Source organism: Brachionichthys hirsutus, chromosome 18 (assembly GCF_040956055.1).
Source record: "Brachionichthys hirsutus isolate HB-005 chromosome 18, CSIRO-AGI_Bhir_v1, whole genome shotgun sequence".
Taxonomy (NCBI): Eukaryota; Metazoa; Chordata; class Actinopteri; order Lophiiformes; family Brachionichthyidae; genus Brachionichthys; species Brachionichthys hirsutus.
This window is the reverse complement of record NC_090914.1, coordinates 9,197,102-9,223,045: the sequence shown is the minus strand read 5'-3', so window position 1 is coordinate 9,223,045 and position 25,944 is coordinate 9,197,102. Positions and strand designations below refer to the sequence as shown.

At 47.3% G+C, this 25,944-nt stretch overlaps 1 protein-coding gene across 1 annotated transcript; it reads left to right on the top strand.

The window, feature by feature from the left end:
- Window positions 1–371: 371 nt before the first annotated feature.
- numb (NUMB endocytic adaptor protein) lies at window positions 372–25,052 on the top strand. Its single transcript, XM_068751744.1, has 11 exons — window positions 372–519; window positions 12,824–12,960; window positions 16,268–16,342; window positions 19,797–19,829; window positions 20,454–20,528; window positions 21,088–21,228; window positions 21,419–21,623; window positions 21,734–22,033; window positions 22,116–22,259; window positions 22,772–22,897; window positions 23,037–25,052. Exons 2-11 carry the CDS (start codon window positions 12,835–12,837, stop codon window positions 23,783–23,785), a joined length of 1,974 nt encoding a protein of 657 aa, XP_068607845.1. The 5' UTR covers window positions 372–519; window positions 12,824–12,834; the 3' UTR covers window positions 23,786–25,052.
- Window positions 25,053–25,944: the final 892 nt, after the last annotated feature.

The window sequence follows — 25,944 nt, the reverse complement described above, 5'->3', positions numbered from 1 at the left end:
AATTTCTGCCTCACAAATGTTAACACTTTAATATTTATTTATGTTTTCTGTGATGGTGATGTGGAAATGTGTTTTTTTTTGCAGTCTGTTATCAGTAGTTTCTTCTTTTTTTGACCCACTTGTCAAGTTGAATGACGCCGTACTTCATCTGTCATGTCGTGCAGTGTTTATTTGCAATGAATGTACATATAGAAAGGTAATTAGGGAACTAAAATTCCTGAGGCAACTCATGATCGAGCTCATTATTATTGGCAGCCTGCCGCAAAACCCACTGTGCAAGTCTGTCAGCTGTTTGGGAGGAGGTGACTGTGAGAGTGGGTCTGCAGCTTTCTTCCTGTGGAAGACACCAGCAGTACAATCGGAGGAGGAGGAGGAGGAGGAGGAGGAGGAGGAGGAGGAGACCCTTTTCTTGTCAGTGAGCTGTACACATTGAGTAGCGATGCAACACGGAGGGATGAAACTTCAGATCGATAACAAAGCAATCAAACGGCTCCAGTTCTGTCCCCTGATAGCAGAGAGGTATTCAAGCGTTGTCAATGTCGTCTTAGCTCTCGTGTTTATCTCCCACACATGTAAATGATCTGTGGGCTTGAAACCGTCTCTTGACTTCTCGCTCGCCTTGCTTATTTTTCCTTTTTAGCTGCAGTCGTCCTCTTTCGTCATCACCCTTAACCTTTGCTTTTTTGTCAACATCACAGCTCACTGCACGTTGTGGACACAGCAAGCATATTGGGAATGACTTGATACAACACTCAGGCGTTTGCTTATTCAGGTCAATACGTGTGGGAAGGCCGGAACACAAATCAGATGGGTATCATTGATCTGGAGTGAGTATGTGATCCATGAATGTCAGAGAAGGTGATGAGAATTGAGACAAGCTACATTTGCTACCCTGGGATTAAGTGCACAAATGCACCGGAGTGTGTTTTTTTTTTTCTGGTAAAACAGATAGAAATATGCACTTGTTGGATCCGAACACAGAGCTCCATATTCTGAGCTGATTGGGACTCGATCCAACAGAGACACTCTGATATGATTCAAGCAAACGGGATGTTTTGGAATCTGGATCTCAAGTGAGCAGCTGACCCCATTTCAAAATAAGTAGCCTAAAATAGCTTGTGTGGAGCTGCGGAGTTGAACTGAACTTGTGTATTTGTTGTGTTGGTTAGTAAGCAGTGCTATTCTCCACCACAGAGGGAAATGGTTGTTGGTACCCGGAGCAGATCGCACACCGGCCCAGACGTGCACAATATAAATACTTACTATCGGGTCATGGTTCTGGATGGTTTGTTTATTTGAACATTCTAAGATCTGTTTTTTGTGGGTTTTATTTATTTATTTACATTTTTGTACCGCAAATCTTCACCAACCAACCCCCAAGAAGAGAAGTGATCACCTGTACCACTGTAATTAAACTTGGACTGCATTTCCTTGAAAGGAAATGACAAAGGCTGCTTCCTTTTCCCCCTTTTGCCTCCTTTTTCTATTTCCCATTTTAGCATCCACCAACGTGATATTAGATCATTTGTGATTATTATTATTATTTTCCTGGGATATATATTTTGAAAAAAAGAATGTTTTGGATGGTTGTAGATTGATGTGTTCAACGTCCCGTTTCATTCTTCAGGTTCTTCTGTAGTTGTAGCGCGTGGCTCTCGCTGCACCCATTTCAAAAAGGAAAAACAACAGTGCTGGGGTTTTGCTCTGCACTTCATGGAAGTTCTTTCAGGGTCCCCTTTTGGGACAAAATCGAAATTAATTGGGTCCAAGGGGCATTGAGGTCCTCATTTTGCCTTGAATGTTCCGGCTGGCCGGGTTGGGGGGGAGCGTCGCTGTATACTCGGAGTTGCCTTGCAGGTTTGCGCCGGTATCACTCCTCCCTGGATTTGGTGAGAGACTCAGGGGCTCCCTTTGTCTCTCCAGGCAGCTATATAGAGTGATACCTGATCTCCCCTGGCTGGAACAGCTCATGCTTTATTCAGCCCTGTGATCTCTGGTTTAATTACTAGTGACCCATCATGGACGGTGGGACATTTGGACTGTTTACAAGAGCAGACGAGCCTTTTGTCTTAAGTTTGTATTTATTAAACAAAAGATGTATTAAAATGTTCTTCTTTTTTTTTCATTAAGTTGCTGCAACATTAGGAAATCAAGTCATTCCTGCCTCTGCTTGTCATTTCGTTGTATAACCTGCTTGGCAGAGATTTCACTTTTGGATTTCAGGAATTTGCCTTCTGAGTCTGATTTGTAACCCATCCTTATTCTCGTCCTTCGTTCTGACTCCTCAGACCATCCAGTATTACATTTACCACTAATATCAAAGAGACGTGTTACTTTAGATTATAAAACACAAATAGTGACTTTAGATCCGGCCCTTTTGGGCTTTGTGGAAGAAGATATCTATATATATGAATGAATGAATGAACGACTGGGTGGACAAGATGTGTGTGTGATGTGTGTCCGTAGCGTGTTTAACATCGACACTATTCTATCCGACGTTGTGCACCTCATCCATTGGCCGATCAGACAGTCTGCACATGCGATCTGTTGTTGATTCCTGGCCTTCCATGGCCCCTCCCACGGCCCCTCCCACTGCCGTCACTCTTGACGTGGATCAATGTTGCCTTGGCACCGGTTCCCTGGTAACCACTGTATTGGTTGGTGTGTGATAGTACATCGAAGAGAACAATATGATCTAATAAAATGATCAGTGTTTCACCCGTCAAGGCTCAATGATTCAGAGTCATATATTGAGGATGGATGGATGAGTGTCTTCAGAAGAATAGAAGCAGACGGGAGTCGTGTTTGATGCTCGTCCTCAAGCTGCTGCCTGAGCGTTTTCATTAAATTCTGCTCCAGAGTCTTTAATAATATTTCTTTCCAGTTTCCAGTCTTTCTTTTATTATTATTGTTTCTTCTCGTCTGTACTTGAATGCCACCATTTGTCTTATTGTGTGTATTTCCACCCGTCATCCCCCCCACCCCGCGGCCGTTAATTGGTTGTGGAAAATTCCAGCAATGACATGCCATATTGGATTAAGACGGATCAAAAGTAATGTATAGAAGCAAGTAAAGTGGCCTGATCTGGCACACAGACACTCCTGATCTTTGATTTCATTACATCTCGCAGTCCTTTTTTAAATTTTTTATCTGAGACCTCTTTATCGCTAAACGGTTTTCTTTATCACTCAGACAATATGGAAAACAATCTTGGTGGGTGTAGTTACTATTAACGGTGAGTAGAAGGCGTCCTTGTGGCGGTCATTGTAGCGTCGACAGTGGAGGGAGTAGCACACAGACGCACAGCATCATAGCCGAGCCTAATCGTAATAGATGAAGAATTCTTCACAGCACAGAACTCTATTATTAATGAGCTGAATATCATGTTCTGCCTCATGTAGCGAGGCTTCTTGCTTATAAATCATAAATCACAACCGATGAATCCAAAAACATTGCACTTGCGTCTAAGGCGTCTCTCTTGCACAGCATGTGAAGTCGGGAGCAGGTAGTTGCATCTTTCCCCGGCGGTGGGGAAGGCGTTCTCAGTGCACAGGTGCTGCGTGGAACGCCGTTTTCCTTGCGTTTGGAGCGCTGCCGCTATTTGTTTACCACGGAATCACAGAGACGGGTGTGTGCGCTGCATGCTGCCGCACATTTGTTCCATGTATCCCATTGCAGGCAGCACAGGCATAAGGCGTGAGCGATCGCAGGTTCACACGCTGCCCACCGTTGCACCGTTCCTCCACCGCTGAGCGGCCTGTGGAGAGCGATGTCAGGCTTGTGAGAGCGCCACAGTGCTGAGTCGACAGGAGGGGAACAATTACTGCACTGTGCCACCGCTCCGTTTGGCCGCCTCCATGCGGCAGTTCAGCGAGGGGCACCGCGGGCTTTTGGCTCAGTGAGTCGTGTTGACCGGCCATTCGCCTGCTGGTCAGTGACCCGTTGTGCCCACGGTGCCGGCTGCTCGTCAGCCCTCTGAGTTCTGCTGATTATCTCACCGTAATTGGTGCCTGGGCGCTGGCTGATCAAAGTGCACAGCTGATTGTAGAGGCCTGTTTTTCCCCCCCATCCCTGCCTGTTCACCCATCTTTCCAGGGCCTTGGTGTCTGTCTGACTTTACTCTTACGAGCTGAGGATACAGAGCTGTCCTTTCTTTTCCCTTTTCGAAATTCGTACTCCTCTATAACTTAAATGTGTGACTATGGAATTCTGAGTAGAACTTCAAGGTTGAACCTCTGGGCACATGTTGCGTAAGTGTGTCTGTGTGTGTGTGTGTGTGTGTCAGTCATGTGACTTGGAAAGCCTTCCCCGAGCACGACGCCTCCGCCTCCTTCGGTTGCCGCGTCGCCTTCCAGTGAGTCAGAAGCCTTTTACTCACAGTTGTATGGCACATCCTGTCTTCAAGGTGTGGCGATCAATGATCAATGACATCATTCAGTTCAGTCCTCGGTTGGAATGAAAACCTTTAATCAAGCATGGCTAGATCAGACTTCTTGGAATCCTGCTTCTGTTTTCATATTAAAACCTTATGCTGGGAGCGCTACCGAAGAGTCTGCCAAAATGTTTGGAAAAAGAAGGCGTCTTCCACGACCGTTGAATCATTCCTGGCCCTTGAAATAAAGCTCTACGCCATGGAATATGTTGCTTACTATTTAGAGACCGTTTCTTACATAAGTATTAGCCTTTGTGAGGTTAGCCTTGGAGCGAGACTTGAAGTTTAGTACCCTGATGTCATCGGTATGTCTGTCTGCTGTAACTATAGAAACATTATTTATCTTGAATTGGAAACATTACTTTTACTTCACTACTTTTATTATTATTTATTATTATTATTCACCTCGTATTCAGAGTAAAACAGTCTAATCAGGAGCAGATTGAAGATGCGCCAGGTCGATGACGTCGGCAGGTGAACTCTTCCTCTGTGTCGTATACGTTCTAGACTCGTAACTATGAGTGTGTAAGTCTGTGTGTCCTGCCCTGGCCATTCCAAGTCTGCCCCCCCCAGCAGGAAATTCCTGTTCCACTCTGTTCTCCCATCATGCCTGCTGCTGGACAAACTCTGCTACTGACTGACTAATGGAATTTCATGAAAAGCCATATTTTTGACTCGGTAGCTGGACCCCTGGAGTGTTTCCTACTAGTGTAATCTGTTCTTCCTCTCTCCCTTGTCTCTCATCTTCTGCTCTTTGTCCTCTGTATGCAATAGCGCAGGTTCGAGGACCCTTATCCACACATCCCCTCTTTATTTACACCGGACAAACTTTATTTCTCTGTAGAATGATGATGTTTCACATTTTTTACTTGTCTGACATTTTCATCTCATCTTCTGCTCGAAGGATGAGACTTTCGTGGAACTTCTGTTGTCTCCCCAAATACGGAGGTATCTTTAATTAATTTTCATCCCCCTTGTGTAAGCCACAACTTGCTGTTAGCTTGCTTTTTATATCTTCTGGTTGTGGATTACAAAGCTAACATGCCAGTGAAATATCCCCTCCCAGTCTAGCGCCTCGCCCGCTCCTTCCTTTTATAGATGCATTGCTGATTCAGCGCTCTTTTTACCGCCGCTGTTAAATTGGAAGCAAAACATAAATGATTAAATAAACTTTTCTGCTTCCTCAACATTTATACTGAAGAATAAGGCGTGTTTATTAGGCTGTTTCTTTTCTCTTTGACCACATCTGAAATTTGAATTATTCAGCAACATGGGATTACAAATGATGGTTACTTATATTTATAATCAAAGGTGGATTTTTGCTGCACTCCTTTCACGTCTTGCAACCACATATGAGCTTAGCTCTGTCATCATATTAACATGCAACCTCATGATAATGCAAAAAGCAGCTACCAGGATATCCACCGTATAAAAGCATATTGTAATGAGTCTGTAAATCACCAGTGACAGCCTGATTTAACATTTTCCCATGTGCATCAGCAGCACTATGAACAGGACAGAATTTTCTCCATGTATTCTGGTATTAACGGAGGATTTGTCTGCGGCTGTCGAGCCTGTTTCATTGCCCCAGGCCAATGCCCTGTAATCATAGGTTCTTTAAAGAGGGGAGGCTGCTTGTTAGCTGTAGTGCACCCTAACGGAGAAGAAGGGGGCTGAATCGGACGAGTGTAGGAAGGAGGAGAAAAAGCATATTTGGGAAAACAGGGGCCTTGGTTTTGCCACCAAACAGAAAAGGAACTGCAACCGTTTAGCCTCGTGAACATCCTCAGCAGAAGCTGTGGATCATGTGGTCGGGTCACAAGTAAAAGAGAGAATTATTTATGTCTCTATTTTCATGTTGTTGTGCTCAAAGTAATGTCTTCCCTCGGGCCTGCTCGGCTTCTTCAGTGGACTTTTGCTTACAGGGATTGTTTTTTCTTTGTGGTTCTGATCACCTTTTTGAGAACAGAGCCTGCTTTGGATTGGTGCTTAAATGGGGAGCGTATTCAGGGTTATGGGCGGCTAATGGTAGCCGTGTGTGTACATCAGCAGGAGTGCCCATTTTGAAAACCCTGCCAAAGATTGCCTCTTACTCCCCCCGACATAATCACTTAGAAATGATGATGCTGCTGGAGGGGAAGAAAGGAGACTTAACGGTCCAATCTTTGGTGATTGCCGAGACCCAAATAGATCATTGTGCGTGTGCCACTGAATCACGAACATCGCACAAGAACTGATAACTTCCTGTTGGATATTTAATTCTCTCCTCTGAGTCAGCAGCTCTGAAGAAAGCGTGCTCTGCTTCCCGTCTATTTGCACATCGCTGCCCTGCTTGTTATCACGCCGGAACAACCAGACCTGTTTGGCTTCACACCGTGCATCTGTGTCGGATGTGATTTGACACAGCTCGAGCTATTTAGCACTTTTGAGTTAGAATCTCAGCTTTTCTTGAGCATATTCGGCTTCCAATTTGTCATTTTCTGTCGTTCCCTGTCAAGAGGATGGCTATTTTTTTCAGTGTAAGCAAGCCATAGGTAGGATTAATAGATCACGTATTAGCAGCACTTTGCTGAGGCCCTGGTGAATATGTAACATCGGCTGTGTTCCCTCGGGTCAGCGCAGTGTTGGGTTGGGTAGAACACGGTGTAGAGGATGTTGCCCTGATTTCTCCACCTGGCTGCAGCTCTTCTAATGGCACTTTACGCCGTAATGGAGCCTGACTTGTGAGCTTTTGCGCGCTGTAATTTAACATTTTTGATGTATGCCAGGTTTGGGTTTATACATCTGTGTATGCTCTGCGGTTCTTCCGCTGTGTGTGTGTGTGTGTGTGTGATGAAATGATGTCAAGGAGAAAAGTAAACATTGTCTGCATGAGTCTCTTTTTCGCTCCAAGGTTTATGTAAAGTTTCCCAGGAGAGGTCACTTCACCGTGGTTCACTCCGAGTCAATGCCTGCAAGGAGGTTGGGTTCCAGCCCAGTAGTTTGCGTTTGCACAAGACTGCCCCCCCCCCCCCCAAAACGAAGAGGGACGATAACAGTTCTTCTCAATTTAAAAGAAGGACACATGACTGTTTCAGGTCAGCCGGGGGAATAATGTAGTAGCCGCTTTATAAAATCCTTCCCATGTCCGTCACTTTAGTGGGCGCCTATATTGCAGCCCACCATAAAGGGGGGGAGGACCAGTCGGGGCACCCAGACCTCTACATCAAACCCCTCCTCGGAGGACGATGCTTATCAGCAACCCCCGTTTAAAGAATAATAATCCAGCGGCAGTCGGATCCCTGTTTCCGTTCTCCATCTCGCCCCTAACCCCGTTCCGTCGTGTGTACTCAGGAAACGGAGGTCAACGTGCCTTGCTGGGGGGGGGGGGGGGGGGGGGAACAGACTGAAGGACTCTGAAGTGATTCAGTGTCAGGCAGGGAATGAGCGGACCGTGCAAACAGGAGCCAGCACTCGCCATTCCCACCATTTCCTTCCCGTCAGCCGCCCATTTGTGCTTCGCTGTTGTCTCTTGTTCTTGCTCGTGTTCCGGCTCTGAAAGAGTTTGAACATCCTGAAATAAAGGCTTTTCAGGATCTCATTTCCCCGCTGACTTGTTATTTGTTCAGCATGCTCTCATGCAAGTAGTTATCGTTGTGAGATAAAGAATAGGTTCAACTGTAGGTTAAGTTTATAGCCTTGTCATTGTGGGTTTTTGTTTTTATCGTCTTGGGTCTGGTTGCATCCCCTTTTTTTTTGTGCCTGGCAGATCAAATGATTCAGATCATTTTAGCGACGGTGATTGTGGTAAGCATACAGACCGGTGAAGCGGAGGAATGTTTTGATGGAGCAGCTGGCTACGAGTTCCGCCTGTTTACTGCCAGCTTTCCACCGGCGTGGGCACGCTGGTACCACTGCTGTGACCAAATGTGTCTCTCTTGAGGAAAAAAAAAAAAGCTTCTTTCATTTTGGTCGTTCCATACTATAACTTTGCCCCCGACCGGACGTTCTGAAGAGCGAGCAACATTTAGGTCAGGCAACCCGCCCTTTGATGGCACAGAATAATTATTTATCTGCTGATGTATGTGACCCAGATTACCACATTGAAGGATTAGCCTGATTAGCATTACGTAATATAGGGAATCAACAGGAATCTTCATCTCCCTTTGTTGTCTTACTTGAACACCAAATGTCGATGTCATTAAATTAATTTCAGCCCCGAGCAATAATGTTAGTTTTGAGTTGTGCAACTTTGGTTGTTGACAGTTTAATTGCCTTTGTTGTGCAATTTTGCTGGGAATATTACTACCATAAACTCTTCCAGCAGTATGCCACAAAGTCGGATGTCCCTGACCTTTGATCATCCCAGTTCTCTCAACCTTTCCCATGCGTTCCTATCTTGACTTTCCTTTTCATCATCATCCATGTTTTCTCCTTGGTGAATTTTTTCCCCTTCCCACCCATCCTTTTATGTAAGTATGCCAAGCTACAAAATGGGGCCCGGAAAATTGGATTATCACATTTTTCAAATTCTCTCTTCACACAGCGGTTTGGGAGTAGGATGGGGAGCATGATCACCTCGAGACCGATGCCTAACCGGGTTCGTTAGATACGAATGGGAGACGAGCTTTGCATTATGGACGGGCATCCATATTGGTTTCAGCGTTACTCTCCATACCATGAACTCTGAGCAAACGGTGTGAAACACTCTGAAGTGCCCGTCTTGAACTGCCACCCATTCCTTTTCCCTCTCTGCCTCTTTGCCTCTCTCTCCTTCCCCACCCCATCTGTAACATCCAACCGTTATACTCATCCCTGGTATTCCTCTGCAAGTATTAATCAGATTTCCATTCCTGGAGAGATTATTCAAAGGCTGTTACGTCTACAACCAGCAGCAGGACTCCCCTCCCTCCTTCCTGAGAGGCGGCACAGACCGCCGGAGGAAAGAAGTATCCCGTTAGTTCTCCTCTCCTTTCCTTCCGTGTTCCGTAGGAGCTTCATCACGTGTGGAATTGCACACGAGAGTCTTCGGACGGCTCTTTGCTCTTTGTTTTTTTCATGTGTACATGGACACACACAGTATAAATGGTCTTTATGAAATCGTCCTTATGAGCGCCGGGAGGGGAACAGCTCGAGATTTTCACTGTATGATTTGTGACGGCTCCATGCAGCGGAGTTCAGATCCTTCTTTCCTTTACCTCCCCCCCCCCCCCCCTCTGTCCTAATCCCACTCTCCGCCTTCCCATTCTACATTTGTTCCTTGTTTAGTTTTTAAAAAGCAAATGAAAGGAGTTGATCTTTTTGGATGCCCTAAAAGCCGGCGCTCCTGACAGATACGCCTCAATGCTGTCAGTGAAGAAGATTCTATTTGTGACCCGTGGCTTTGAAGGAACTGTTGGAGCAAAACTATAAATCCAGACGTAGTCTACTCGCCCCCACGCTGATGGAAAGTTGGGTGAAGTTTCTTAGTCTGCAAAATATTTCTGGAGGTTGAAAGCAAAATTGACGCTTCTACTGCAGGTAACTTTAAAATCCTTGAGGTCACGAAGTCGCAAAACTTTTTAATCCGTTTGAAAAAGAAACATTTGAAGAGGAAGTGCATTTTAATTCGACTGTAATCAACACAAACCTCAGGCAACTGTTCACGTGTCTTTGATCTGCTGTCTCTCCGCAGCTTCAATGTTTTCCAATTCTGCTCTGCCTTCAGTCTGTCCTTCTCGCAACTTATCTCAACTTTTCCCGTCCTTAACCTTCATTTCATCTCGCCTACCTCCGTCTTTGGTTCTCACCTTCCCTCCCCCAGACACTCCCTCTTGCGCGTCTATCCAACTCATGGAAGTATTCAGATTTCCTAGTCGTCCTCATTCCAAGCATGTTACGTTTTCACATTCCTGCGACGGTTACACATTATTCATATTTGAAATGTAGGCTGTCCTTCCCACACTTGCGTAAATGCGGCATCGCTCATATCCCTGCCTTCTCCTTATTTGTCTCTCTCGCTGCAGCTGAGAGAAGTTGTGTGGGTTGTTAAGTTGGCAGAAGCTGAGGTGCTAAGTGATTTAGAAGGTGAGTTCGGCGATGCGCTGTGAGAGGAGCACGGAAACGTTGGTGTATCGCTGGGATGGCGTGGATGTGCGAGGCTCGTGGAAAAACCCAAAGACTTGAAGAAATCCTCTGTCCAGCCGAGGAGAACCGAAGATCCTGTATGTGGAAGTCACAACAGGTGATCGCGCTCACATAAAAGTGGGGGAGTTATCGATTAGTGCAGCTTATAATTATCTTAGCGCGGTGGACATTGACAAACTTGTTTGCCATAAAACAGATGTTTCAAACTTTGGCAGTGAGATATAGTGAAACCTGTTTAATAGGTCACTCTGCGGTGTCACAAACTCACACGTGACTCAGATCTGTCTTGCTTTCTTGACGACGTGAAAGAATCACATAAAATCTCTTATTGTGGGCTTGTGACGTCGCCGTTTGTTGTGCGTGGGGGTCAGTTTAGGAGTGTGGCAGCTTAACGTTACCAGCTTAAGATCAGGTCTTGCCACAGTCGAGCGCCACAGCTTTGCAGCGTGAAAATGTGTTAACCTTTATTCACAACACGTGCAAACATCATGCAGGAACACTTCAATTTGCTGCAGACAAATCCAGCTCCTCCAAAGATGACCTAAATAAACCGCCAGCGTGTTCGTAGTGAGGGATGAAGTGAGATTTCTCTCCTCCCTCTCATTCAGTTGTCTGGATTCCGAAGGCGTCGCTCTGCTGCCGGATGCATTTTGTCCTATGCTAGTTATTATGGTTCCTCTTGATAGTTTCATGTTAATCCTGATATTTCAACAAGCTCCTCCCAGGATGACAAACAACTTCCTGTTCTCTGAGCGTTGCTGGCTTCATGGCTATCTTGTGTCTAATGACGATTTCATATCTGCGTGTACAGAATGGAAGTATTGTCTGTTGCTATTTGCAGATCAGAACTTGCCACTGGTCAGGCGACTATATATGTTTTGAAAGTTGTGCTTCATTCATGAAATGTAGCTGTCTTATAAATGGCGATTCAGTGGCCTGAGACTTTCCGGTCTCCTCCTCCGGGTTGCCGTCGCGCAGCGACAGAAGTAAGTGTGACGTAGTCGTGCATTTTGGTGACCCGGTGGAGGCCGACGGCTTCATTGTGTGCTGCCTGCTGAGCTGACTCGGAACAGATAAAGAGCCTTACACGATGGGCTCACAGGACAGGTTTCACTATGCAAACAGACAGCTCTGTCCAGTGTGTGTTTAGCAAAGTAGGCGTGTGCACGAGGGGTTCCGGTGTGTGTTTATTCGTACAGACAGTCGGTTCTCCTGGATTAAAGAGCTTTAATCCCGCCCGATCTCCCCCATCAACTCAGAGGTGAATGGGTACACCGCGTTAGGCGGTGTACCTCTGAGTTTCCTCTGATCACGTGTCAAAAGTCAGAATCTCACGGCTGAGTGGCTTCTGCTCCTCGGCTGTGATTGGCCGAGGGCGATGTGAGCCAGGCCTTCGATGATGGATGCACCTCTCACTTTTAGTTTGGATCAGCAAATCTTAAAAGGGCCTCCGGTTTTGTTTTGTTTTTCCTGCTTTCTAATCCGAAGCCAAGAACACATGCATGGTTCAAAGTAAAGTAGTGCTTTTAGTTGTATTAATTGTGTTGAAGACAGCAGTTTGACTGAATGGCATGAATCTGTTTTAGTCCTTTTAAAATATGTTAATTGAGTTCATTATTTTGAAAACACATTTTGCACCCTGCTGCCTGTCTGAGTGACAAATGAGGGCGGGTGTATTTGCTGACGCCCGTTAGCTCGAGGAATATCGGTGTCCTCCAGTGATGAACGAGAGCATAAACAGAAGGAGCGCAGTTATCCTCTCCGCCGCAGCGCTTGCTTCGGTTGTACAATGTTCAGCGCTTTTTGGTCAGTCAGTCTCCTTTGTTACTGCCGACATTAAAAATATACTCCTTTGGCCTGAAGCGCTCGTCTCTCATCGGGTTAGAAGCTCTACGATGAGGCGGCGCGGACCGTTCTCCGTGTTGTCTGTTTTCTTTCAGCTTCCCCCTTGTGGGTCTGAGTGACACCGCTTCTTTGTGTTGTATAGTGTTTAAATCATCCCTTTTTACAGACGCTCGACAGGATGCGTGAACGCGCCAGTGTCGCGCTGTGGTTCAGCTTCTTATCCGCTGTCAAATGCAGGAAGTTGACTAATTTCCATGTTCGCCTGCATTATTAGCGGCACCAGAATGAGTTAATATCCCAGACTTGGAAGCTTTTATCATTCCTTAATCTGTTCCGCTGTGACCTTCGTTGTCTTTTCAGCGACCTCTCCAGCCGGTGCTGCACATTTTGTGTCGAGCTGCCCCTGACGGCCCATTTCCCACCCTCTGCCTTCACTCGCAGGGAGCTCAGCAATGAACAAGCTACGGCAGAGCTTCCGTCGGAAGAAAGACGTCTACGTGCCAGAGTCGAGTCGGCCGCACCAGTGGCAGACGGACGAGGAGGCGGTCCGCAGCGGCAAATGTAGCTTTGCAGTCAAGGTGACTCTCCACAAAACACACACACACACCTCAACACAAAACACAGGTTTCACAGACTGTGACCTCGCCGTTGCGCATTCATGTCTCTGAGAATCCTGCTCAGCACCCGCCTCCTCAAGGACGCTGCCGGTGATTTAATTAAAAACATTCAGAGACTGTGTGTGTAGCTTTTATCCAAGATGCCTTCTGAACATTATAGGATGTGCGTGCAAAATGGCTTCCTGGTCTCCAACGGCAAAACCACTTGGATCATCAAGTACACAAAGAAATGAAGTCGTCTTTAGCTGACAGAAGACAATTCGAGCAGCTCTGCAACCGGGCAGCGGAAGACGCACCGCTCAGTCGCTGAAGCTGGATCAGCCTGCAGGCGTCTCCTGGACGCTCTGTGCTGCAGTTGATTGAGTGGAGTTCTCTATATTGTGGCAACAGAACTCTCTACTTTTGCAAACAGGAGTGCAATGATACACTTCCCCTCATCAAAGGGGTCCACAAACTGTCCTCGCTCAGAAGAAAGGGGAACTCAAGAACCGCAGAATTGGAAAAAGCGAGAGTTTTCAACTGAATATGGAAACGAATACTAATTTCCTGCTTCCAGTTTTTTTTGTCTGATGCTGTTGAAGTTGTTTTGAGCGGGTGTGCACTTTGTCCCGGCTTCTGAATGTCCCACACAGACACTCTCCACCTGCTCCCTATAAATTGTCTCCTTTCTCCATACTGAAAGCTGAATTAGTTGCGCTCTTCCTTCACACGCCGTTGAAGTAGATGAAGTGCTTCTTACGTTCTGTTTCAGATTGCTGCCCCCCTCCTGCAGGAGCGCCGACTGTGATCGCTGTCTGAAATGGGTTCTTACAAATTGTCTTTTTATAGCTGTCATTAACGTACGGTGAGATTTTGCTTCCTTAACATGCTCTGCCGCTAAATGATGAATGAAGCAACACTGTTGTTCATTTTTTAAATCTTTTACAATTGCAACTATTTTTGTGCAGAATCTTGAGCTGCTCTAAGGACGCGCTGCACGCTGTTGACGTAGTGAAAGCGGTGCGATGAAGAGGTCATGCTTTACTTCAGTACTTCTTCAGTCACATGCTCTATTCCACCGGCGGGGTTTTGTTTTTTTCCCTTTCATCACTCCGGTGCAACCTACCATGCTACTCCTCTGGATGCCTCCTCCTCCCTGTCTCCTGCTCTAGGTGCCTCACAGGAGCCCAGTTGTGTGTGGGTTGGAGGAGTTGCGGCGAAATTCAGTTTGCCGCACTGTAGGCAAACTGATAGAGGGTAGAAGAGGAGATGTGCTGCGTGTGGAATGGCCTTGTGTGTGTGTGGGGGGGGGGGGGGGGGGCATGATGGTTCACCATGATGGGGCGAAATGAGCCTTTAATCCCTTTACAGTCATAGCATAAGACCATCTGTGTTACATGGAGCTGCATTGTTAGCATATTTATGCTTGTGTGTTTCCAAGTAGAAATTACAGCGACAGTAATTAATGCCTCGTGGGTTGACGTGCTATATTATTCAAATGCCTTTGGTTTGAGCTGCCGATATATTTCACGTCTGCTAGATTCCAACCGTTGTTCACACATTAGCGTTTGCAAAGCTGTGCACAGCAGGGGTTTATTATTTAATCCAACTGAATTATCACTGAACCAATTTTATGGCCAAAAGTCTGCTTTAATTCCTGGAATCCATCTGGAGCACGTCCAGAGGATTTCCCCGGCCAGGCTAATAGCATTGATTCTCCATTTGATATTGATAGATATTTGTGAGGTGAAAGCGTGCCCCCGTTACCGCTCATCATTGATCGTCTACAGCTTCATATTCACAATGTAGAACCTGTGACCTCTATCTCATCTCATCTCATCTGTCTGTCTCTTTATTTATTGTCCCACGTCTTGTCTTGAGTCGCATGCAATGCCGAGTAAATGTGAATTTTTAAGAGCATCCCACGGTTTCCCATGATATTTTCTTTGTTTTACCTCCGTCAGCCCTTTGCAGCTAAAAGAGCAATCGATGGAGAAAAGTGAATACAATATTTCATGATGTCGTTCCTTATTAAGCTCCAAATTAATTTGCTCGCTACCATCTTCCCTGCAACAGATGGGTGCAGCTCTCACATCACTGTTGACGCCACAGCGGATGCAATTCATCCTATTTAAAATGTGTCTCATCTTGCCTCACTGTAGGATTAGTGGAACTAATCCCTGAGTAGGCTCACAAGTAAACCTGAATGCTGAACCAAATTATCTTACACGTGTACGACACACACAATTTCTTCTTCTCTTTTTCTCTCTCTCTCAAACGCTTCGGTTGAGTGCATCTATTAAATACGAGCGCCCCCCCCCCCAGATCGTTGCTGCTAGCGAGTTACTAGCACGGCAAAGATGCTACTATAAAGCATCTGGTTGTGACACTTCATGCCTCCCCTGCGCTTGCTCATCTCGTCTTGGCCAAGTCCGCGGGCCGATATCCTGTAGCGACGCTATCTGCCCACAGCTGCCTCTGTGCATCTCTGTTGTCCTCAACACACACGTTTCTCATCTCTGCGCGTGTAAACGCTGGTGTCTGCTTCCGTGCACATTCCCATTCTAAAACGCCGCCGGTGCGGCTCACATCCGTGACATCATGTTCTCAAAATAGCAGGGCCATAAGGCACAGGGAGACGGGGCGTGGGTCAGCGTCGCGCGGTGCGAGTGTATCTCGGAGGAAAGGGTAAGGACTTCCTCTCCGGCACAATGGCTTCTGTGGGAGTCGGGGTCGTGAATCCAGAGCGACACGCAGCAGGGTGAGATGCCGCTTCGCTTCCGGAGGGGCAGGGAGGGAGGGAGCGAGGGTCAGCTGGAGGCTGCATTTCTGTTCATTCAGTTGCAGTTAAATCCACTCGCATAAGATTCTCAAGTCACAATTGATCAGTTAAAAGGGTTCAATCATTCATTAAATGATGACTAGAAGCGTTATAAAGGTGACAGCATTACCTGGCCCGCATTTGTCTTTCATGAAGTGAGTCCAGTGAGTTGGAAGGAATTTTAGGACAAAAGAAAAGACAAAAACCTGTCGGGTGCGTCTCGGCTTCACATTCACGGGAACACAGATTACCTGGTTGAAATAAACTTGCCCAGGTACATAAATAAATTAGGAACGTATGAATCCACAGCCCCAGCCTGTCGTGGGATTTGTGACGGCTTTGACTGAAAATCTAAATTGTCATGTTATTCCAGAGCTTATAATCGTAACTTGACCTCAGAAGAGAGAGCTTCTGGAAAGTTTTGTCACAGCGTTACTCACTTCCTGTCCCTTTGTCTCTGCCTTGCAGTACCTGGGACATGTGGAGGTGGAGGAGTCCCGAGGCATGCACATTTGTGAGGACGCAGTGAAGCGGCTGAAAACGGTAGGTTTCGCTAAGAACCCCCCCACTCCATGCTTTCAGGAACAAGGCTGCTGAATAGCGATCATGCCACTTCCTTGAAGCGATCCGTTTCTTATCTTTTCCTTCACTGAGCTTCCAGCATCCCACTGACTCCTAACTTTTATAAAGTAGTTTTGCTCTGTTCCTGCCTCCTCGTCTCTGTGCATCAAGGCTACTGCCATTCGTCATTGAGGGTCTCCACCCATCTCGGCCCTCACGCGACCCCCGAGAGGTGTCCTACATGTCCCTTAATGTCTCTCCTACGCTGTCTTGGTTGGAGGAGATGGATCGGCGTGTATTTCCTGCTGCAGTCGATTCCGGGGGACTTTGGTGGGATATTTATTTTATTGTGTGTGTGTATTGTTTTTGCAACGAAGCTCTCGCCATTGCATTCTTGCCGTTCATCCCTCTTGAGCGGTGACCTGGATGTCGTGGCGTACCTGCGCACAAGCGAGGCTCGCCTTACAGGAAATTCCACAAAAGCAATGACTGCTAGTTGAGAACTTGAGCTGACTAGGCTTTTCTGGAAATGCATAAGAACGGTAAAGTGGCATTCGTGGGCTCTGGGAAAGCTCTACACAGACGGAGCGGTGGAGGGGTAAACAGAAAAGTATGGTGCTGTGCAGCGATTGGGCCACCATGCTGTTATCCCACGCTGCACTCTCTACAATGATACAGCTAAAAAAAGACCAGCGCCTCGGCTCACACGGTGAGGTTTGACTCCGGGGCTTTCAGCTGGTGGTTGGAATCGTAGATGTTTTACCTCGACGCCGTTTGAGCCCTGTTAACTGTCAGAAAAGGCATGACCCCCCCCCCCCTCAGCAGAGAAATGGGAGTAGTAGTACCGGTAAGAGGAATACAGTAAAAATAATATACAGCAAGCTACTATATCCGCCACCAAAGAATCTGTAACCATCAGGGTCGTCAAATAAAAGCGTATGACTTCAGTTACAGGAAGTGTGACGTCTGTCACTTCGGTCAGCAGCGTTTAAGGAGTTGAAAAACGAGCCCAGTGAACTTTATGCTATGTACAGCCTCGTCCCACCAGCATCCGTTCAAGCTAACCTCTAGCTCATGTAGCTTGACGCTACACGTGTCTGGCACAGATGCCAGCTATCTGTGTTAAAACTAGAATGCCCAGACGAGACGAGGGCCACCCTTCAAGCAGGTATACAATTACAGAGGCCCCGTCGGATCCCGGCTCATCCCCAACAGACTCTTTAATAAGCTGACTGTTGCCAGGCAACACATGCAGTTCCTACCAGCAGAGGATAGCACTCAGTATTTCCCTCAGCCAGTCAACGCCAGAAACTAATAATTACTCTGGTCAGCAACCAGACTTGACACCCGTTGGCACTTAATATCTGGTGAGGCTCGTTTCCTGGAACTAGCAGCTGGACCAAACACCAAACAGCAGCTCCCAGCTGGGTAAGAAGGGAGAGCAAGCACGCATCTGCGTTTCCCCCGGCGACGGGCTGCAGTCGACTCCGGCGTAGAATCTGGCCTCTGAGAAGATAACGAGAGATTTGTCATGGTTCTGAGATCCATGGCTCAGAGAGGAGGAGGAGGATGAGGAGGAGGAGGATGAGGAGGAGGAGGAGGAGGAGGAGGACGAGGCTGCACTGCAGTATCATCAACCTCCAAACTTGCCTTTAGCATTGTCAACACGACATCACTTCCTGCTTCTTCCTGGCCAGCGGCCCGGGGTTGGAGGTGCATTCTGTGTTCTATTAGTGGGAGTGTTTTAGCTGTAACTCAGGAGCTTGTAGCGACCCGGGAGTGTTTCCTCCGAGACTGGGCGGGGCACCCAACCAGGAGATGCTGATGTGCTGGAGGAATTTCCGTTGTGTTGCGTTGGTGCGTGAACACCCGGTAAACAAAGGCGGCATTGCCGACAGGGTATCGTCCATTCACCGAGGTGTTCGGAAGCTGCTTCTTTCATCGACGGTTACTATAATGAAAGTAAACACTCTTAACAGGAACATTTTCTCAAATCATGACTTCAGAAAATCAAGTACATTTTTACATTAATTGATTTTTCTCAATTGAATCAGGTGTTTTCTCACGATTGTGAGAAAATTCATCAAAATGACCGAACAAATTCAAAATGCTGAAACTTTCTCAAAGTAATGGCTTAGTAATGACACGGCATTTCAAAATAAGAGTCCTCTTCCAGAAACATCATTATTCTTTTGAGGTAATGCATTATTTTAAGCGTTTGTTTTTTTTCTGACGATACTGACTCATTATTTTGTGACACTAATTTGACTATGAATGTTTAAAAAACGTACATTTTCTTCCCACCTTTGTTTCATTTTCACCTTGTCATCTTCCTCTCGATCTTTCGCTACTATCCTATCTCCCTCCTGTAGTTTCATCCCAGCTCATACATTGAATGCCTGAATATTGTGTCACCTTTTTGTTTGTGTTCGACATAATATTTTGTCTTTTTAAGCAGGTTTTTATTGTGGTGTTGCAGAGAAATGCCTTTGAACCCCCTCCCCTCCTCACTGCCCTCCCATTGTGTTGATCTCACCCCTTTAGAGGCTTCGTCCCCCCTTAATCGTGGTCTACTAAAACCGCTCTGTGATCATTTGCATTTCTGTACAGCACTAACATGCGCTGAGCTCATTGCAGCACTGGCTAACACGCTAAATCATGCATTAACACCGTGCTCGTGGGTGCCGTCTCCTCCATGGCCGTGTATCAGGAGCAGAGTTGAGCTCCTTTTTCACGGTTTATGGCAAGGAGAGGAAACTCCCGGGGACGAAGGAGGATTAAGACCTGGCCGGGGTCTGGTTGAGGTTCATTTCTGTGGTTGTTGCAGCCTAAACTTGACCCGCTGATTCCTGACAAACGGGCGAATCGCAGGTTTGACTCGGAGGTCAAGCTGCTGTCCGTGGGAATCGGTCTCTGTCGGCCGCATGACCGCGGAACGGCCACGTCTCGGTCTTGGGATCTGAAAGAATGGATGGGATTGGGGATTATCCCCCTCCACGTACTTGCACAGGCACGCACCTGAAGATCTGCCGCCTCCTCTGTCCAGACAGCTTCTTGTGCTGTCGTCGACACGGGATCGCGGTACTTTTGTTGGGTTGTTGTTGCTTGTTTAAATGCCTCGCAGTCGGGGAACAGAAATAGGGTTTACTAACCGTTACCATCATAAAGACGATAACAACCGCACCATCAGGCGTGGAAACGTCCCTCACTGTGGATTCACCTGGAGTTACCTGATCCGTCGCCTCACTCCTTTACTCACAACCCGGCTTCATTGCCACCAAAACAAAAAACCAAATCAACCCCCCCCCCCCTCTGGGCTCCAGACAAATCTTAGACTTCCTAGGTAACATTTTCATGCCTTGTTCCTCCCCCATCTCCCTCCACCCTTGTCACCCATCCTACCCTGTTTGTTTTTTTTTGCCACACCCACTTCCAGGACAGGAAATTCTTCAAAGGATTCTTTACAAAAGTAAGTTGTGTGTGTCTGACTGTGCCTCTTTCATAATGAGCAGCATCGTCATTATTATTAATGTTCTTTTTTTCCCTCCTCTCACGTAACACCTTCACCGTTTGATCACATCTAAAGCCTGGATAAACACACACACACGTAATGATGCATGTGTCTTTGAGCAGGTGGGGGCAGTTTAGCCTGAGGTGGGGCACTTTGTGTGTGCGTGGTTTTGATTAACAGGCGTGCCTTCTTTCCCACCAGCCCTTCTTCCATGATTCAATTGAACGACGAACAGTTTGTGTGAATGAATGCGCGCACACACACACACACACACAACTCTTTACTGTCTTCATTCTAACCAATGAGGGGCACCACTGTCCACCGCATCAGCGCACCAACCTCTTTCATTATTAAACACCTCACTCAGAAAAAAACCCGACTCCTTGGTTGGATCTTCTGTTGTGTGTCTTACCTGGTGCTTTCTCTTTATTTACTTGTGTGTGTGTTGATGGATATATTTTTTTCATGAATAGGTGCCAGTGGGGGGAAAGCTTTTTTTTTTTAAAAATTTGGTGAGGAATGGAGAGGCTGATAACGTTTCCTCATTTCTGACTTGTCTCTGCTCCTGTGTTTTGTTCGCAGGCTGGAAAGAAGCCGGTGCGGGCCGTGTTGTGGGTTTCAGCGGACGGTCTGCGAGTTGTAGATGAAAAAACAAAGGTAATGAGTCCCTTCAGGCTCGCAAAAACCCCTTCATCAGAAATAAAGATCGGTCGGGGGGGGGGGGGGGGGGGAGTATGCGAGGCTTTAGTGAAGGAGAAAGCAGTTAATAATCAGACTGAAGCTGTCTTCCTGTCTAGTGACCTGCAAAAAGACCTGCTATGAAATATGTAGTGGCTGCACCTGCAGCAGCAAATAATCGTGACGGGTACACTGACCCCTGCTGGAAGGCGCCGGTGCCACAGTGAAGCGGCCTTACGCTGCAGAGCACAAACTTTAAAGAGAATGAACCCGCTGCCGTGCGGTCATCGGCGCCGGCGGTGTTCTTTGAGCCACGAAAACTGTTGCGTGGAACATTCTTGTGTGGGCTGGTGTCAGAGATTAGCCCATCGTTTCCCGAGTTCAGTCGTTTTCAAGCGCTCTTGAACTCGATCTTTCACATCGCCTCTCATTACGCAGTCGTTCAGCCCACGTTTTGAATTAACACAGTCGAGCATCACTTCACTCCCACCCGTAGATTTGAAGCACATTGATAACGAGTGGAAAATGGCTTTTGCAGGACCTGATCCTGGACCAGACGATAGAAAAGGTGTCGTTCTGCGCTCCGGATCGGAACTTTGAGAAGGCGTTTTCTTACATCTGCAGGGATGGCACCACGCGACGCTGGATCTGCCATTGTTTCATGGCCGTTAAAGACTCTGTAAGAAGTCGTTCTCATAGTACAATGCAATTTGATGATATTACACATTGATCACCTCCGTTTTAATTGATTATTTTTATCTGACCTCCCTAATCTTTACAAGCTTCAGTTTTTTACGTAATTTTAATTACGTAAAAACGTAGTTTTATGTATATCTTGTCTCGTCTCCGTTTGGCGTTGCCTCTTTCAGGGGGAGCGCCTCAGTCACGCTGTGGGTTGCGCGTTCGCCGCCTGTCTGGAGCGAAAGCAGAAACGGGAAAAGGAGTGCGGTGTGACGGCGACCTTTGACGCCAACAGAACCACTTTCACCCGCGAGGGTTCGTTTCGTGTTACCACGGCAACGGAGGCGGCAGAGCGGGAGGAAGTCATGAGGCAGCTACAGGATGCTAAGAAGGGTCTGTAAATGTCGTCCCATGCTGGAGAGTCCATTCTAGTTCGGAATGCTTTGGTTTTAGCCCCGCCTCCAGCTGTTGCGTCCTTGTTTACCGCCGCTGTCTTCCAGCAGCAGAGGCAGATGTGATCGTCCTTGGGAACTCAGCCACCAGTCTGACAAACACCTCAGTCCACCAGACGGGAGGCTCCCCGTCCCCCACATCCACCCCGCCTCCCTCTGTGGGCGCAATGGGACCCCAGGCGATACCACGCCGCCATGCACCGGCCGATGTTATTGCCAGGCAGGGCTCCTTCAGGGGCTTCCCGGCGCTCAGTCAGAAGACTTCGCCCTTCAAGCGGCAGCAGTCACTGCGCATGAACGAGCTGCCCTCCACCATGCAGCGCAAGTCTGACTTCCCCATGAAGAACACAGGTGACTTTGGCTTCGTCACCCTTCAGTCCCACGCGCGACTTTTACATCTGCTTCTGATAACGTTTGTCTGTTTCCCCTCCAGTCCCCGAAGTAGAGGGGGAAAACGACAGCATCAGTTCGCTGTGCACGCAGATCACTTCAGCTTTTAGCGGACCGCAAGAAGACCCCTTCTCCTCAGCGCCGATGCCTAAACCAGCTTCATCCCCGCAGTCTCCTGTGGCGCCAGGTAGCAGCAAGCACACGCCCAGCACCTTGCGTCCATGGCTGGGCATCTCATCTGTGAAGGCTGTGGATGAGGGTTTTTTAAGTAACCCAAAAATGAGAGTGAATTCCAAATTTACAACCGAAGTGTAATTAAGGTCTCTAGAAGTTGATCTAAAAAGATGTTTACTTCATTTTCAAAGCTGAACTCGTCACTTTAGCCTCCACGCTAATCACACTAGCTTACATCCCATCTGAGGACTCTCAATCTTACCTCCAACAGCTTAGCTTAGGAATCTCTGTGAAGAGTTAACTTTAAAAGAAAGGGTGTCAAATTAATCTTTTCGAATTAAAGAGGTCTCTCTGGACATTTGGGTTACACTACTCAACTCCATTTATTTCCCATGTGTGATTAATACTTGTTAACTTTGCTAATTAACTGCACGGTCAGATTGTGCATGTCTAACAAATGACGTCGCTCCGCGTCAGCGACACGCCAGCATGCTTGTTCTAGCGTCTGTCTCCCATCTGCTGTAGTGAGCGGCTCAGCTCCCGCCTTCTCTGTTCCCGCTGCTGCTACTGCTAACCCCCCACTCCTGCCCACTGCTCTTCCCGCCCGAGAGACTAACCCCTGGGCTAAGCCCCCGGCCTCAGCGCAGCCAGGTGAGTGAACATGTCTCTTTGCGTGTCACAACGAGCGGCGGGAGCCTGCTGCCGGGCGTGAGTCACGCTTTACCTGCTTTTCTCTTTTCATTTTTTGGGCTTTTTCCCTGATATGTACACGTGTTCTTCCTGTCAACAGGAAGTAACTGGTCGTCCCCTGCTCCGGTGATCATGGCCCCGCCCACGTCTTCTCCAGCGATGCCCTCCCACAGACGCACACCATCAGAAGCAGACCGGTGGTTGGAAGAAGTCACCAAGTCGGTCAGAGCCCCGCAGCCTAGCCCGGTCATGGCGGCAGTCCCGCCTCCCTCCCAGCAGTTCACTGCCCCGGCGCCGGTGCCTGTGGCGTCCGTCCCCCCGGTGGCGTTCATGTCCTCTTTGCCCTCTGCTGTTCCCATGCTGCCCCCGCGCCAGCCTGCCTTTCATGCTCAGGTTCCAGCTTCCTACCCGATCCCAAACGGGCTTCCGTTTCCTCAGCCCAGTGTGCCTGTGGTCGGCATCACTCCTTCGCAAATGGTGGCTAACGTGTTTGGCTCAGCCACGCAACCCCAGTCGTTCCCCGCGGCGGCTCCCGCCACGCCCCAGCACGGTGCCCAGCCCGTCAGCCATGCCAGCCCGTTCATCAAGCCTCCACAGCCCACCGCAACGAACCCTGCTCCCGTCCAGCCGTCCAACGGTAGCGCGACCTGCGTCGGCGCAGACAGCTGGGCTGCTCTGACCCAACGTGCGCCACCTTCCCCAGCCACACAGCCGCTTCCCCAGCCGCCAGAAGATGCCTTTGAGGCCCAGTGGGCAGCCTTGGAAAGCCGCTCGCACCAGCGCACCACGGCGTCCCCGACAAATCCGTTCTCCACCGAGCTGCACAAAACCTTCGAGATCCAGCTCTGAGGATTGTGTTTAGGCCATGGAGGTTGAGGAAGCGGATAGGGGACCCGATTGCAGAAGAGTCTCTTTTTCATCTCTGAGTGGGGGCGGCAAGAACGGGGAGAGGGTGGAGAGCAAGGGCGCGGCTAACCTGACATTTCATTAGCATCGTCTCTATCGTTTTGTTTATATTGTGGAGCGAAATGCTGTTGTAACCCTGTGGAATATCTGTGCTGAGCCACACCCCACCCAGATGCGGCGGCTCCCATACCTTCACCTGCCTTTCGTCGGCCGGGCTCCCACCATCCTCACTCACCTGACAGAAGAGCTGCAGCACTGAGGGAACTCTTCCCGATGAGAAGTTCTCAATAATAACTTTTCAATCGGAAAGATAGATTAATGCCAAAATCTTTATTTTTATGCATTAAATATATTTTAAATAGCTTTGGAATCAAACAGAAGAGTTGTAAGTACTAATAGTGCCAAAGGCACAAGCTAGCTGAGACAAGTCCACGTAAACAAGAAATGACCGTATATATTATACATACATACATATATATATATATATATAAGTATAAAGAATCTATGCTGTACACACAGCTCACAGCAGTGCTAATTTTTATTGTGGCGTTCAGAGATTTTGTGAAGGGGACAGCTGCTTTATTTTCTGGGTTTTATTTTTGAAGAAAAATCTCTTTATTTTTGTCTTTTGCCTCCTGTGATTTTAATGCAAAGAATCTCACTTAAATAGGGTATCATTGCAGCAACAATCAAAGTGGACCTAGCAACGGTGCCGGTGCCCAACTGGTTGCCTCTCTGACCTGTGCTCAGTTTCTAATTAGTGCACATCAGTACTTAACGTTTTAGTTCTTCTGTCTCACCATTCTTTTATTGTGCGTTTGTGGTAACCTTTTTCTTTTTACACCGGATGAGTCATCTCATGTTTCTCCACCTCCTCTGTTGTCTTTAAGCCATTCATTTCTATTTTTTATTTTGCACAAGCACTAAAGAAGAGGCTTTGAGGTGAGGCTCGGGTTAGTCAGTTGCGTTGCTGCAGGAGGCGAGAGGCTGCATTTGCTGACCTTCCAGGACCTTCAGCAAAAAACTACAGGGAGATAAAAGTGGTTTCATTTCTCAATGTCTGGTTTCTCTCTGTCATGTTTTTATTTTATTTTTAATCAAACCTGTGAATATGATCTATTACCTGATCTATTTTTCCATTTTGTAATTATTTCATTTTATTCCACATGTTTGGCTGAAGCTAAAGCGTTGAATAAAAACTGATGGTGGTAGAGAAGATGGATCTATTGTTTTTGATTGAATACCGTCATGTTTTGAATACAAACATGATGTATTGGAATATTTAAACATTGCTAAGTAAACACATGGGGTACCAACTATTACCAAGGATTATTTATGAAAAATTGTAGAATGAAGAAAGAACTCTTTACATTTTGGAGTGCATCCTGAAAAAAAGAAGGGGGGGGTTATGTATGATTAAATTTTATCCGGTCATTCTCAGATCAATTAGATAATAATAATTCTGCAGCATGGCCTAGAATGGAAGCAGCATCGATTTTGTTGTCGATCGTCTCGGTTGTTGGTCCGTCCTGCCGCCAGGGGGCGCTGGCTGAAAGCGACGTCCTGCTGCAGCAGCATCCTCATAAATAGAGCCCGGAAGACCGGGTTCACAGTTTATCATGGAAACCTGTCGTTGTGTTCGTTCAAAGTGAAAAGGTAAGCCTAAAGCTTTACATAGCAAGTCCTTAACTGTTCATATGCATCGATATGATGTAGCACCGGCCTGGGACGGCGCGGACTCATCGAACTACCGATGTAACCGGCTAGCCGTGGCGGTAAGCAGGCTAATGTTTCCTTTAGCAGAGCAGAAATGCCATGCTGCTGTTTGACAGTCTCTCCTTTTAAGTAAAAAGTAAAACGTTTTGGGCGAAATAAAACAGGTCGCAGGCGTTCGCGTCATGCTGTTGTCACAGGACACGTTGAAAACTTATAGTTCACTCTTAAAATGCTAGCTCTTAGGTGCTGCAGAACGGAGCAAGGCTCTAATGCTCGTAAACTAGAGCTCGGTGTTGCGTATGAGCCCCACACATTGGTCACTTGAAGCTGAACTTCAATCAACCGTTGTTTCTTTGGTGAGCGTAAGGCTGATTGGCCAAATCGAA